Source organism: Colossoma macropomum, unplaced genomic scaffold (assembly GCF_904425465.1).
Source record: "Colossoma macropomum unplaced genomic scaffold, Colossoma_macropomum, whole genome shotgun sequence".
NCBI lineage: Eukaryota > Metazoa > Chordata > Actinopteri > Characiformes > Serrasalmidae > Colossoma > Colossoma macropomum.
In genome coordinates, this window is record NW_023494809.1 from 22,271,356 (window position 1) to 22,286,716 (window position 15,361).

The 15,361-nt window shown below is 39.5% G+C and overlaps 1 protein-coding gene across 6 annotated transcripts in view; it reads right to left on the minus strand.

Annotated features, from left to right (window-relative positions):
• Window positions 1–1,811: 1,811 nt before the first annotated feature.
• pde7a (phosphodiesterase 7A) overlaps window positions 1,812–15,361 on the minus strand; it is a 50,133-nt gene continuing 36,583 nt past the window's right edge. For 3 of the 6 annotated variants that reach the window (XM_036558051.1, XM_036558055.1, XM_036558057.1), the window contains exons 3-14: window positions 15,131–15,163; window positions 14,472–14,561; window positions 12,512–12,663; window positions 9,875–9,938; window positions 9,272–9,367; window positions 8,097–8,197; window positions 7,868–7,999; window positions 6,893–6,984; window positions 6,362–6,506; window positions 5,821–5,917; window positions 4,748–4,828; window positions 1,812–2,775 (exon numbers count right to left, since the gene is read on the minus strand). In XM_036558051.1, the coding sequence (XP_036413944.1) occupies window positions 2,567–2,775; window positions 4,748–4,828; window positions 5,821–5,917; window positions 6,362–6,506; window positions 6,893–6,984; window positions 7,868–7,999; window positions 8,097–8,197; window positions 9,272–9,367; window positions 9,875–9,938; window positions 12,512–12,663; window positions 14,472–14,561; window positions 15,131–15,163 (1,292 nt within the window). In that variant the 3' untranslated portion in view covers window positions 1,812–2,566. The remainder of the gene's footprint in view (window positions 2,776–4,747; window positions 4,829–5,820; window positions 5,918–6,361; window positions 6,507–6,892; window positions 6,985–7,867; window positions 8,000–8,096; window positions 8,198–9,271; window positions 9,368–9,874; window positions 9,939–12,511; window positions 12,664–14,471; window positions 14,562–15,130; window positions 15,164–15,361) is intronic. The other 3 variants (XM_036558053.1, XM_036558056.1, XM_036558054.1) reach the window with 2 other exon arrangements.

Here is a 15,361-nt window from a genome sequence, read left to right on the forward strand (position 1 = left end):
CCAAATCCAATTGTCATACATTTTACACAGCCTCCCATGGGTTATTGCTTTAGTGGACACAATCAGGAGCCAACAGAAACTTTCAATGGCTTTCACACTTACAAAATGATGGTTCTTCAAAGTTTTTTTAGTAAAGAAAGTGGTTCTATATAGAACCATGAACACTCAATGAATCCTTTGCATGATTAAGGGGTTCTTTGCATCATGAAAGGGTCCTTCAGATTGATGAAGAACGTGCTGTAGATGGTTCTATACAGAACCTTTTCTAAAAGGGCTCTTCTATTGTTACAATGTTAGGCTTGTAACAATAGAAGAACCCTTTTTAGTGCTATAACTCTGGAATCAGAACCCAGTTTCTGCTCAAGGAATGTTTTCAGTCACAGGTAGATGCAACTAGGTGGGCAGCAAGTTAAATCAACAGGTCTGTTAACTATAGCAATTACAAATCTGTGTACATGTCTGTGAACTGGATTCAAGGCCTGGCAGATAGTGGCCAATTTGTATGTGATTAGCATAGAAAATGCCAGTCTTGGAAATGAGCACTTCAAGACATTCTTGGCTCAACTAAAACCCACATTTACCTCTAACTTGTCTATCTGAACAGAAGAACCATCCTCTTAAACATGAGCAAAAGTGAATGTGACTAAATGTGACTACCAAACACCCACAGGGGGCGACATTTAATGAAAGCATTTCTAAATAAACCACAAGGTAACTGAATCGTGTCATCCAATAGCTGAAACATCGTGTCAATTTTTATTCATCAAAAATGCAACTGAAACGAGCACGTATCAAAAAGTCTGTACGACAAAAGCCTTTACAAAATGGCTTGACACTGAAGTCTTCTCCCCAAAATGGCTGTTACAACAAATTGTAAACAGTTTTGAATCAACAGTCTTACAGCACTTACAACAGAAAATACAAATCAGCTAAAATAAGAAAAAGCACCTGCTCTCCTTCGAACCTGAAAGAGGAGCACAAAAACACAACTGCGCCATCTGTACAGAGTAAAAAAAAATATACAATACGCAAAACAAAAACAATGGAATGTTCAATGTTAAAAATCAAATCGACTTATCCTCCATATATTTAAATTTTTTTTTCTCGCTTGACAAAAGGCAAAGGGCTGGACAATGCATTAAACAGACATGATGCACTTCAATGAAAAATACAAGCTGGTTTGGTCACTTAGCTTTGTGCATAGTTTTAAGGCATCATTTTTAGCAGTCTTCTGGAGAGAGAGAGAGAGAGAGAGGGAGAGAGAGAGAGAGAGAGAGAGAGAAAAAGAGTGAGAGAAAATGAGAAAGAGATGAGAGAGAGAACAATAGAGAGAGAACAATAGAGAACGATAGAGAGAGAGAGCGCGATTGTGGTTGAGAGACATTCTGAAAGGGAGTCTATATACTTTATACTTTTACAAAATGATAAGGAAGGGGTCAGCTACCTATGAAAGGCACCTTTTAGCTTCCTCATTCACTCCCAGCTGATAGATAAGCAGGTTGGCGAGACCCTGAGCGAATTCCATGGAGATTCTGGTCAGCTACATGTCCCGTGTCAGGATGCTTGTTCCAGGGTTAGGAGGGTCGTCCCGTCGCGGTGTGTGGGTCGGAGAGGGGGGCATAGGGCGAGGAGGGAAGCCGGTCCCTGGTCCTTTCACAGCAGTAGCTGCATGTCCGAGTGGCACCTTCTATTTTTAAATCTGGAGTGCAGGGAGAGGATACACAACGGAGCACAAAATGGCGTTTCGTATGGCATCTGGCGTGTGTCAGACTGACTGAGGTGCAGTCCAATTGTTTGTGTTTTTTTGTTTGTGTTCAGTACATCAGCAGTAGGACAACAGTTCAAAAACATGTAAAAGTGGTTCTTCACATCTGTGCTTAAAGGCAAAAAAATCACAGAACCAACATGATTCATTTATAACAATGACAACAAAAAAAGACATCTGTAAACAGTCTTTATAGAGGCAGCAAAATGACTGGGCTCTTCACATTTGTCTTTTTTTTCAGTTGTGTACACAAGGAGGAAGATTCATTTGCAAAAAAGAAACAAAAAAAAAAAACAGACACACTCACGTGCACACACACACAAACGCACACACACACCGTCTCTGGGTGCAGTCATTAAAAAAAGAAAACACAACTCTCATGAATACTCTTGGTGTTTACATCTCACTTGTGGAGCAATTCAAATGTGATGAAAATGGCACTTTTAACCCAACAAGAGGGGATCCTTCCTCTTTAGCATGTTTTCCAGTCTCTAGCAAAATGGCCAAGTTCAGTTTTCTAATCCATAATGCTCCCTCAAAAAAATTAAATAAATAAAAATACAATGACACTAAAAAAAGAAAAGAAAAAACTAACAAAAAAAAAACGCAGCAGTAGCCGAATGAGGTATCCATGTATTGCTCTATGTCAAAGGGAAAACAAGGGGTTAAAATTAAATAAATTAAATAAATCAGTGGTTGGTTTGAGATGGGAGGCGAGCAACTCATATGTGGCTTAAGGTACTGGGATGGGCGGGGGCTGTAGGAGTGGTCCTGTCCCCGCGGCGGGTGAGTGAGGGGGTGTCAGGATTGCGGGCTTCCCTGAGGTAAGGCTCTGGAGCTGGCCTCCTGCTCGCTCTCCAGCTCCTCAGAGCTGCCCGAAGCTTCGGGCTGCATGGCGTTCCAGCTGGCTTTGTTCAGGCACAGGTGGCCCAGCATGGTCTGAGAGAGCCGCGTGTCTGAGAAACGAGCCCACTCGGCAAACAGAGGCTCCACCACGTAGGTCATGAAACCTGGAATGAGAGATGATACGACTTACTGAGAGTGCTGGAGCTTACAGGAACATATGGGTCATTCTACTGAACTAGTTCAAACTGCGGTTCCACAAAATATCCAGGATAGACACCTTAGATATTTACAAGGATTACATTATGATTAATTTAAACCCAAGGCATTAATTTAGATGGTAATAAGCTAAATATATACAAAATCATCATGTATAAGGTGCTTTTCAATGGGAGAAGGCCTTAAATTAACACTTGTGACAATAATACTGAAAAGATGTAGATTCATCTTGAGTTTACTTTTTAAATAATAAAAAAAAACTTCCCATGTTTTCATGTCACTCCCGAAACAGAGTTTTAATCAATAGGCAGAGCCTTATTTCAGCCACACCCCTGCATTTTACAGCAGAAAGTGAGACTGCACCCCCGCCTCATGGCCACATGGTGAGCAGTTAGATACCTTTGTTTTAAAGTAACTGTGTCACGAAGTCTGAAAGTCAGTGTGTAACATTAAGCATTGTCAGTACCGAAACACATCTTCTGCATTTAAGTAAACTTTGTGTTTTAATGAAAAATGTAGATTTTTTTTTGTGTGCACACCTGTTCAAAGCTGTTTTTGCTAGTCATGTGCTAGCTAGCGTTTTTGAAATCTGCTCAAAATTACCTGAAATCGTCACTACCAAAACACACACTTCCCAAATATCTGGTAAAGTTTAAAAAGTGTTATGACTTTTGTTAGTGACAAAATGTTCAATCATTTGTTTTAATAAACATAATTAAGGTATGGGGTCACTCAAAGCAAAAGGATTTTAATGTAAAGTCCAAGTCAGTTAAAAGTCTGAAATGTGTTTTGAACTCTGACTTTGAACTAAATGGGTCCAACGATCCATATACAGTTGTCAAATTACATGTTTGGTTGATTTTCTAAGTGAAAATATCAACACATCCTCTACAGAGAACGCACTTTGCACACTTTTTTGTATTTGCTGAATTTAAGGTACTGAAGGAAAAACTGTCCAACTCTGCCCATAAACACTGTACTATAATTGTGCACTAACATTTGCAATAAGACTCAATTTGGTTGATTTAAAAATAACTACATGTGAAAACAATGCTAACATAAGTACTAGAAGCTTATAGCCATGTCAGCTGCATTAGCTTTGTAGCTCCAGTGCGAAAATAAAGAAGCAAACTTCAGGCATCAAACATGTCTTGGCAGATCTATTCTGTATGTTATTATTTTTTAATCATGGAGCTCTTCAGAATGACTTCCTGTAAATACAGCCTGAAACTGTGTCATTCAATCTGCTGCCATACATCCTAATAAAATGATATGCACTGAGTGAAAGCTGTGATTATCTTTGCATTGAGTGTCAGTTGTTGTCTTTTTACTCAATCTAATGTCCTTTTAACACTGTTTTCACTTGGTACTTTTAGCTCCATCTTGATAAGATCCTTGGAATTCATGTAAGTCTTGATTCAGAAACACTTACAGTATATAGCCATAACAAACATGACAGCCCTGCGAGCTGTGTTAAACTGTGATAAACTGTGATAAGCTCACCCTTCATTATTATTGCTGTGTCTCTCAGCCAGTCAGAGAACGGTCTGTGCCATCTGACAATTACAGGGCTGGAGGTTTCAGATTGTTAGTGTAGGTGCCAACAGCCTGATAAACAGGCCAGTAAAGTGGATTAATCAGATCACAGAAGATACATTCAGTGTCACCTCCTGATACAGTGAAATGTGAAGGACAATAACACAGCATCTCCTTGCCCTGTTAAGACACATCTTTATCATCTAGGCTGTCTGCTGTTTGTCGCTGCAAAGAACTAAACCTTGGTGGAAGAGTTGGCTCCAACATGCTCCTGCATTTTGTCAAGATTCTTGAGTTTACTAAGTGAAAACACTGCCAAGAACACTGTGTTCGTCCTGAATGTGTGAGAGTTGACACCAGTAGTCCAGGAAACCAGAATCTTACCAATCTGAACATCGGCTATGGAGTTAGTCTCGCTGTCACACAGTGGGCTGACTTCAAGTTTGTGCTTCTTCTCAATGTCTCCTAAACATTTGGAATGAGAGGACAAAAGTTGTCACGTTAGGGAAAAACCTCAGTTTGTGGGTAGCACCGAATTGTCAGACTTTATTTTGATGGTCCATTTAATTTTGTCCACTGCTGCTCATATTGTTCAACTAGCTAACAGCATTAGGGAGTTAGGGTTAGCATGAGAATTAGCACTGAGAGTTAGAACTAGGTTTAGATTTATATTCTGAGTTAAGTTTAGGGTTAGAGTGATCGGTTTAGGGTTAGTGACATGTTAAATTGAACTTACAATGTATTTAGCTTAAAATGTTAAAAGAAAGGTGAGCAGCAACAGTGGAGCATCAAAATAAAGTGTACCTAGAGCTGTCAAAGTCAGCAAGTTAACAAGAAATGATTAAAATCCCAGGGAACACAGAGTAAAATACAAAAAAAGGTTTGTATGATAAACAAAAATTTGATCAAACAGATTAAAAACCACCAATCTGACCTACTGGAGAACTGTGTGGGCGTGGCTAATGAGGAGCTTGATTGATACATGTCCTTCCAACACTTCTAGTCTGCTCTGCCGCTCATACAGAACTAACAACATAACTTCGTGCTTTTATTTGATGCTAACTGGATGGAAAAAAGTCACACAGACAAACCACTGACTGTATATATGATATAATCGCTCAATGGAACACGCAGCCACTGTTGCTCTCTCTGAACTTTGGTGATGAAAACGCTATGGAAATCATGAGGCTTTCCTGATCGGGTTCATGATGAAAATCTTACTGAGGTAATAAAGAATGTAATAAATACACTCTGATGAATCCTATTATGTCCACTCAAATAGCTATAACAGCACTGCTTTCAAATGAAAAAAACGTATTTAGGGTCAGATTTGATCGAATAAGACGAATGTGATTAATTCCAATAAACCAAACAAAACAATGTGATTAATCATGACTAATTAGTTCAACTGTTTGACAGCCCTAGTGTTTCCCATTGTCTTAGTGAGTGTAATGTACCTTGGCGGAAGAACTCCTCCGTCACCTTTTCACTCCACTGTTTGCTGAGCTCCCACGGCCTACATGGGTTACAAATATCAGCACACTTCAGGGCCATCTGCACACAGAGAGATCACACACACACACACACTGATTCAGGAGCTCAAGAGTACCACGAGAAGTGAGTATCTTGGCAGGCTGCAGAGACCTCCACCGTCTGCCAGGACTTGCAACAGAAATTTAATAAAGGGTGTCTGCATAACTTCACTTCAATAAACAGTTTTCTACTTCTGAATAACCTGTGCTGCTCATTTTAAACCCCCCAATAATCCATATTCTATTTTATTTTCTTGCCCACTGATTGAAATCAATCATTTTATAGTAAGTCCATCAACATGTTCGCCTGATGTGTAATTAGCATTTTGAAACTTGTTTCACGAAATTGTTTCGCTTGAAACTGTTGCAGTTGCAGGACACTTTACTTACACAACTCCAGTGTAATTTATTTTTCAAGCGTTAGAGTTCTTCCCTGTCAGTCAGAGTCCTGTTGGTGCTCCCTCACCTGTAAGATGAAGTGGCGATGCGAGGCGTTCCCCAGGCACAGGTCCTCCTGGTCCAGGTGTGTCCTGAACTTGGACAGGTATTCATTCTGCCTGCTGATATCTGTGGCTAAAATCAGAGAGCCCAGCTGCCTCTCCATGTTCAAACTGAGAAGATAAAGGAAAACTTTATTAACCAACTTAAATGTGAAAATGCTGTTGAAACACACCGAAAAGTTGGACCACTAGAAGTGAGCAGGAGTGCAGAGGTTTCTCAAACATGACAATGATTCACTTACAATTTTTTGATTCAGTGAAATCTCAAATTTCACCATATGGACTATTTTGCCACTAATTAAAATGAATATTACTTATATAGAGTAAGTATTTGCACAGTAGAATGTAAGTAAAGCGATACACAATGTATTTATTAGATTAGCCCTAATTCTAACTGACTGTAACAATCCAAAATCAATGCAGATGATCTGCATCTTCAGATCTATATTTCATTCATTTTTACACACCCAGACTTGAAAGTATGCTGTGATACACACCTGTCTTCTGCAGGAAGATGAGAGAAGAGCTCGGTTTCTCGGAGCAAACCCACTGCAGACCTCCAGTGGTGGTTCTCCAGAACTGAGGTATTCTGTACAGCCAAATACAGTGAATAAGACAGTGCTGGTTTGAGACTTGGATAAATATGCTCAAAATCAAATATTCACTATTTTCCCCCCTCAGCCCGAGTAAAGTCGACCACTCAAGTGATAACTGACCTGAGGTTTGCATCTTTAATTTTTCTACTGGGGCTACAAGGCTAATGAAGCTAACAAGTAAAGGAAGCTTACACCCCAAACATGAAAACTGTGCTAACTGCATGTCTAAATCATCACACACTTACTTCAGAGTTAAGTAAGCTCTAACAGACTCGCTTATTTGGCTCCTGACACTGTATGATATACAATGCTGTGCAAAAGTCAGAGACCATCCTTCATTTATTTACCGTCCAGTCAAAACATATTACGTACAAGCTCTTCATTTTTCAGGAAATATTTCTGAGGAGTTCAGAAATACGATAATCAACTTGCATTATGATGAGAAAAGTCAAAAGAAAATAAAATAAATGGGGAAAAAACAGGTTTCCTGAAAAGAATGGACGCTGTAATAAAAGGTGGACACACCAAATACTGAAAATGTGTATATTTAGTCTACAAAGCATCTGTGCAATTTTCTTTTAAGTATATGTTTTCTGCTTTTTTTTCCCCCTCATGCTTAAAAGTGGTCTCTCACTTTTGCACAGTGTTGTATTACTTTCTAAAAACATGGAAACTGGAACTGTGGAAATGTTAAATGACACTTGGTTATATAACAATTTGCCCATTTTTACAGGTAACATGTTAAACAGCGTCAAAAACATGAGTGAGTCTATTTAAGATCCTCCTGATTCACTACATTTGGTTTAGGGGGAAAAATTAGTGTAAATTCGATTTTTCAATAAACAACCCCTAAAATTAAAGGAGTGCTGCTCTCACCCTGTACAAAGCGGCTAGGTAATGGTTGGTTTTGATGAGGAAAGGTTGATTGACCCCTGGATGGTCCAGATCATGAGTGGCCGCTGCCAGAAGGCCCAAGAGTATATCACAGGAAGTAAGGGACTTGGCAAGCTACAGAGTAAACAAACACAAAACACACAGAGTAAGATCAGGTGCGCAGCTCAGTAAAGTCATGCTTGGTGAGAGTTTGTTTCTCCTGCGATCGTACCTTGGGCTCTTTCAGATAACAGTGCATCGCCTGGGTCACGTCTGCAGCGTGGACTGCATTATGGTAAGGATTATGATTGTGGTAGTCCTCTTGAACCAGAACTGAAAGCAATAAAACAAAGCAAGATGAATTCAGGTAAAAAAACTGACTCTTTTGCTTGGCAGCCAGACAACACTGAATAATGCATTTAGCCTCTCCCTCAGCTTTAGTCATGCTGTATAATTGATATGGTATAACTATCAGAAGAGGCTATCCTCCAAGATCACTTACCAGTTAACTTTTAAAACAAGAAACATACTTTCCAGTCATAAATTAAAGGAACGGTTTGAGGAAAAACATCTAATTTCCACTTACCCCAGACGGAGTCGAGCAGGCAAGAAAAAATAAATTAAGAGTTTAGCGCTGGACATACGGGGCTAACACTGCTACCAAACATTAGAAGTCTTCAGTCACCCAAATCACATCTGCAAATACATCCCCAAACATTCCCTCACCTTGCATCCAGCTCTTCGTTAAGGTTGTGCAGACTTGACAATGTGAATTTAGGCCACAGTATGACTTACTGTGAACTGAATGCAGCGGTCAGGCATTTTAAACAACCGCTGAATTATGAGTTCCTCACAGAATCCAACTCTTCTTCAGTGCAGGGACTTTACTAAGGCATACGGACACTAGGTTACCATCATGATATCTGTTGTTCCTATTTAGACTTAGGGCTTTAGTTTGGAAATTAGCAGATGGTCAGACAAATTTCACTTGTCTAAAATGACTGTCCGCAGTGTTCATCTACGCAGTGAAAGTTCTGTTTGTTTTTATAGTTGTCAGAAAGTCATACTGTGTCCTAAACCACTTAAACAAGTCTGTGCACTCTTAAAGAGTTGAATGTTTTCTGAGCAGGTTAAGAGAAGTACTGGGGATGTATTTGCGGAAAGAAATTGGGTGACTATTGACTTCTATTGTTTGTTAGCAGTGTTAGCCTCGTAGCTCCAGCATTAAACTGGAAAAAAAAATGTATAGCATGTCTTGTCTGATCTACTACAACTGGGGTAAGTGGAAAATTATAGAAATTTTTATTTTTACAACAGTATTCCTTTAACCTTAGTGATGGACTCTGTATGTTGAAAAAGTTTACACTGGAACTTGTGCAGTACCAGATCATATGTATAATCACTCACCTAAAAAGCGATGCACTTTAACCATGTCTAACTGGAAGAGCTCAATTAAGCCATAATGACTCAGCAGATATAACGTCAAGGTGACAAGACTGTTTCCTGAAAACAATGACAGAAAGAATACAATATGTTTCACGAGTATTAAAAACTGGGCTACATATTCGCTTATAATACAATTCTTATATTAACATTAACAAGTCTTTATGTATAACAAATTCTATTAACATCACATTAAAAGTTGGAAACGGAAAATAATAGCAAAATTTATTGAAAATAAATATAAATTTAACAAGAAAACATACATTCACAGTTTGATCATTTGGTAAGGTTGCACAGTAAAATTCATATGCATTATCTGGCCAGCAGATGGCAGTGCTGACCACAACTACAGCAGCAAATACTGGTCACGCTCAGTGCACTGCGACTCTTAAGAGGGGAATACCGGCACGATGCATGGCGCGCACACGTTCTCACACACACACACACACACACACACAAACACACATACACACACACACACACACACACACACACACACACACACTCTCTCTCTCACTCTGGCGTGACAAACCTGAATGCTCTTCAAAGACACTTTAAAGCATTTACCATTCGTCAGCCTGTCGAAGAGGAAAATGTCAAAATTCCAGCTTCCAACCTTTTCCAACATACACTGCAAAAGACACAAGAGACAAATTAAAACACAAACGAAAAGACACAGAAAAGCTAGAAGACATAATATATCTAAATAACTATCAACATACAGCACTGGGCAAAATTCAGTGACTCTCCCACCCTCCCACTCCCATCTATTTCATTTCCAAAATTCCAAAAGCCACTGAGTTACCCATTTTTCGACATCAGGAAAAAACAGCAAATCACTACCAACCAAACTTTTTCAGTATTTAGTGACCACCATTTTTCTTTTATTACAGCTTCCATTCTTTTCAGGAGACTTGCTTTCAGTTTGAAGAAATCTGCAGGATCATTTTCCCACATCTCCAAAGTTCAATCTTACAAGTTGGTTGCATTTTCCACTTCTCACAATCCAAGTAATTTCAATGTTTTTTTTCCCCCCACGTATTTTACTTTTACCTTCTACTTCCTTATACAAGTAACTTATCTTGTATCTAATCTCCTGAAATATCTTCTGAATAACTACTACGTTAATGGTCATTCTGATGGGAAATTACATAAATGAAGGATGACTTTTACACAGTACTGCACTTCCAGAATATACTGTAAATGTAGCGGCGAAATTGTGCTAATATGCATAAGGAATAGCAACACTGGCCTACAGAATATAATCAGTTATTTTAGATATGCATGAAAAAATCTTGCTTGCATACGTCATACATGTTGTCAGTAGTAACTGTACTATTATTTATTTGGTACTTTAGAATTGCTCACTGTTCCTAGAAGTTGTTTAAACCAGATTAATGTTTGATGCCTGAGTGAAAAGAAAAAAAAAAAAAACACAAACTTCAGCCCACATAGTGCTGCACACAGGACGTTAGACTGCTCAGTGTAATCTTTTAAAATGCAAAGCATCACTTTCCATAAGCTAACGGTCATCAGCTTTGCATGAAATTTACATTGCAGAAAAGGAACACGTGTAAGAGTCAATGGTATAATGACATTTCAATGTTATCTTGAAGGAAACTACAAAGGTTAATAAGGTTATTACAAAAGTGATAATAGGTTAGAGCACACACTAAAACTCAGTTCATCTTCAATCCACTAAAAAGGTCCACCTTAAGATGGTTCCCTTAACAGCAATAAACATTCACCATTACACTAAAACTAAGCACTAATCCGGTTTTCCTAATCCTAGATTTCAGTTTTTAATGTTTATTCAGTAGAAAAGCCCAAAACAATTGCTTTTGTTAGAAAAACCTGAATGCTAGAGAGCCGATTCAGTAAAGTGTCTACAATGTAGCCTCAATGACACGTTTCCTCCTAGGGTGTTGGCGCTGGCACATGTGGGGACTGAATGAAGCAGTCACCACAGAATATGCTGTCGACTGCGTAATCTACATATTTTGATTAGGAATGCACCAATCATTCATTTCTATAGTCGATTTGGCCGATGGCTGATAATAATCAGCCTTTTATTGAACCCAAAGCTCACACTGTGTGAGATAAATGATCACATGAAATAAACTTGCAATTTAAACATTATTTGCTCTTTAGTTTAGTTACAGTGCACCAGCGAACTGGAAAATTTTACAGGAAACTCTAAAGCTCTGCCAGCCAGTATCACTCCACCACTTTTAACTTTTCACTTCTAACCACCCCCACTCAGCCTGCAACTGTTTTATCTGATAACTGCATTTGTTCATTTAGGCTTGTTAGTTTTCATTTGTTCTAGTTTTAGTAGTTCAATTTGAACTTTTTCAATCCCTGTTTAAATCTGCTGATTCCGATCTTGGTCTATTCAGTTTGTCCCTAATTTTAATGATAAATCAGTTAGAGGTTTGTTTTTTCAAAGGGAATTTCTTCAAATCTCTTATGTAATACAATAACGGCGGTAAACAGTCATTCACAGTGGTTTGATGGGAAATCTTTCATTGTGAATCTTACAGACTGATTTCTTTACAGTGGTGGTGATAGAAACCAGGGGTCACATTGTCTACAACGGCTACAAATGTCCATTTTATTTACTAACCAACATGACCAGTGAACCTACTCCTAGTGGTAAAACAAGTGAAAAATGAAAACAAAGCTACCTACTATTTAGGTACTATGCCATAAATTGATTTTAAAAATAGGTCCAGTGCCAAAAGCTTCTCTCAAAACTACCATAAAACAATGTCTCAGGTATCAGGAAATGTATAACAACCATTTTGTACAGTAACGGTTTGCAGCTTTCAGAGGCATTAAGGGTGTTAGACGTCTGGTTCCCATCACCACCACATTTCTGACTCGTTTCATATACAAGCGCTCTGAATGACTCAGAATGACCTTTACCCTTTGTTCTTCTAGAAATTAAAAAAAAAAAAATTATGACAAACCATGCATAGCCTTTCAATCATTACCAAAAAAGGGGGAGGGAGTTGTATTTTATACAAAAAAGGCTATGTGGCAAAACTGTAGATAAATGGCTTTCTGATAGTACAAGAATTTTAAATATGAATTATCAACAAATCAATGCTGATTTTATTCAGAAAGGAAATGTAATCAAATTTTATTGAATTTAAACTGAGTTTAAATCAATTAACCATTACAGCCCTACACTGAACACACCTTGGCTTGGCCGCAGTAGTCCTCATCCAGGATGTGGAGGGGGTTGAGGTGTGGTGCTCCCCGGAGAAAGCGCGAGGACAGCAGGTGCCGCTGGAAACTGAAAAGCCTGCGGATCCTCCGGGCTGGAATCGATCCCGCCGACTCAGCACGGGCTGGACACACAGGGGAGGACAGTCATGAAATCTCCATGGCACACGCACAAACAGCATGACTTTTTAGGAGCGCGACACAAAAAATAAGCGTTCATACTAATCTCCTAATGCAGTTACTGCCTCAAGCTGATATTCTCTCCTGTTACATCAGGCTGAAATTTGCTTAATTGCTACCCACAACCTGTTAAATCTATGAGTAGCTTTTAGCTGTTTAACTACAAAAACCTGTTCCTATGTAACTTTCTCTCATTCCAGGGTGACAAAGAGGGAGCCAGTGATGAAAACCTGTTATGGCAAATAACTGCGGCTGCCTGAAGTTCTCAGTGGATTAAAAAGAACGTGAAAGGTGATTGATTAACAGTACATTCTCATGCAGACAGAAATGTGCTCAGCAGTGCCAGACTGCTGACGCAGCGAGCCTCTCTCAACCTCCGTTGCCAGGGCACTACAGTTAAAACTCCTGCTCGCTGTGTGCCTGCTGGGGCCACGCTTGGCTGGAGTGTCCAGGCCGGAACAGTCCAGACAAGTGAGGAGAAAAACCTTTAAAATATGACGGCAGCTTTACGACAGCAGCTCTGTGAGTGAATTCAGCTTTGTGGGTAAATTAAAACAGAGTCCAGCAGTTCATCATATGTGAAATGGCATCCTTAAAACAGTGTCCTAAAGCTTACGGCAGCGGTTCTCAAACTGAGGGAGGTCACAGGATAGTTTTTGGACATACAGTCGTGTGCAAAAGTCGGAATAACCCCTGATCAAATGGCATGTTTTGTCGGCTTTATTCGTGATAGTAAGTTAGCACATCTAGTCTCAGCCTTAAACACTCCGCCCACACAGAATCGGAGCATCTGAAATCTTTCACACAAAGCTGCCACAACTGGCAGGATTTTGGAAGTTGCATTCTGAGTGGCTATCTGTACTTCTGTGTATACGTATTTCCGTGCAGCATTTATCATTTGGACAAGAAACTAAGTTTCATTTTTTAAAGCTGAATTTTAGTCAGCAGTATCAAACAACTGCCTACACATTGTGATGAAGAAAGAGCCTTGTAGAGCAAGATATACATCAGTGGGATTTTTACAACTGCCACAGCAAAAAAGCTGGCTGTGATTGGTCATCCTGACAAGGTACGTGGTTCTTGACCACATTATGTGGTGAAGGGCACCAGACTGGCTTGCGAGACTATCACATCCTCTGCAGATTGGAAGAGAAAAAAAATGTACATAATAAATGTGCAAAAACTTTTGCACAAGCCACATTTATGGCAGCAGCAGCCAATATAGCAGCTAAATTCAGTATGTCACTATGTATATGGCATTTGGAAGACGCTCTTATCCCAGAGCAACTTCCAATTTGATCATTTTTGCACAGCTAGGCGAAGGTAGTGTTAGGTGTCTTGCCCGAGGACTCTTATTGGTATAGTGTAGGGAGCTTACCCAAGCAGGGGTTGAACCCCAGTCTACAGTGTAGGAGGCAGAGGTGTTACCCACTACACTCTAACAACCACTATATTTGCATATATGCACACCACACACATATATATATATATATATGAATTTAGCTGCTAGATTGGCTGCCAAGCATTGCGTGTGTCGTGATTACTATACTACAAACTATACTACAAAGCACAGACATCTTACTTTGTTCAGAACAGCAAGTAATTAAAAGAGTTGCAACTGTTTTCATACAATTTCGAAGTATACAATCAAAACAAATAGCTGTTTTGCTGATGATCTGCAATGGCATGTACTGTGCATGGCCATGTATGATTGAGTACAGAAGACTGAAGCGTTCTTCACGTTGGTACTTACAGTGCAAGGTCCGGAAATCAACACCCAGGTACGGGTGCGAGCCTCTTCGTTCAGGTTCAAAGCCTACCTGGCTCCTCACTCTCACATCTCCTAGAAGGCATCAACACAAAGGCCCTCAAGAGATTTGTTAGCATACACAACTAGCAACTTTTTTTTATTTTATTTTTTTTATGACCCAAGGAGCAGGGCCTGAGCCTGGCAATGAAGATACAGAAGGCACACAGAAACACATGCACACACAGCCAAAACGAGGAGGAGGGGGGGCTCGGGGGCAGAGGGAAGTGAGCATGCAGCTCCATGCCGGGAAGAGAAGGCATTAGTATTCAGACTGCCATGAGCGAGGTGGACACGGGAAAGAAAGACAAGCTTGTGCCTCAGTCCAGGTCAGAATGGAGAGGAAATCAGAGGGACTTCAATGAGGCTGGCCAAAGCTCTCAAGTCACATCTGTTAATTCTCATTCAATAGGCCTTTTCATGAGACTCTGTGTTGGGGAGGGGAGGGGAAAAATACTGCATAGACTTCTACTGAGTAATGGCAGCCTTCAACATGTCAGTCACTACTGATTGGTGTAAATGTGCAGTAAATAAGTGAATAAAGAAATAAACTCAAATAAAAATAAAATAAATAAAGACAGCCTCCCACCAGTACATTTACTTACTTGAAAACAGCTGTTTGAATATTACACAAGCCCCTATCAAAATACCAAAACTGTGAATTACAATTACATAAAAACACTATCGAAAAAAAGAAATAATCAGTCAAACAAAGACAGACATGAGTGTAAAAAACAGCATTCAAAGTTTTGACAGAATGTACAAAAGTGTAGTAGCACAACGTCACGCATGCAAACAGGAAGTACCACACATTAAAAACCAGACTGAAGCTCCTT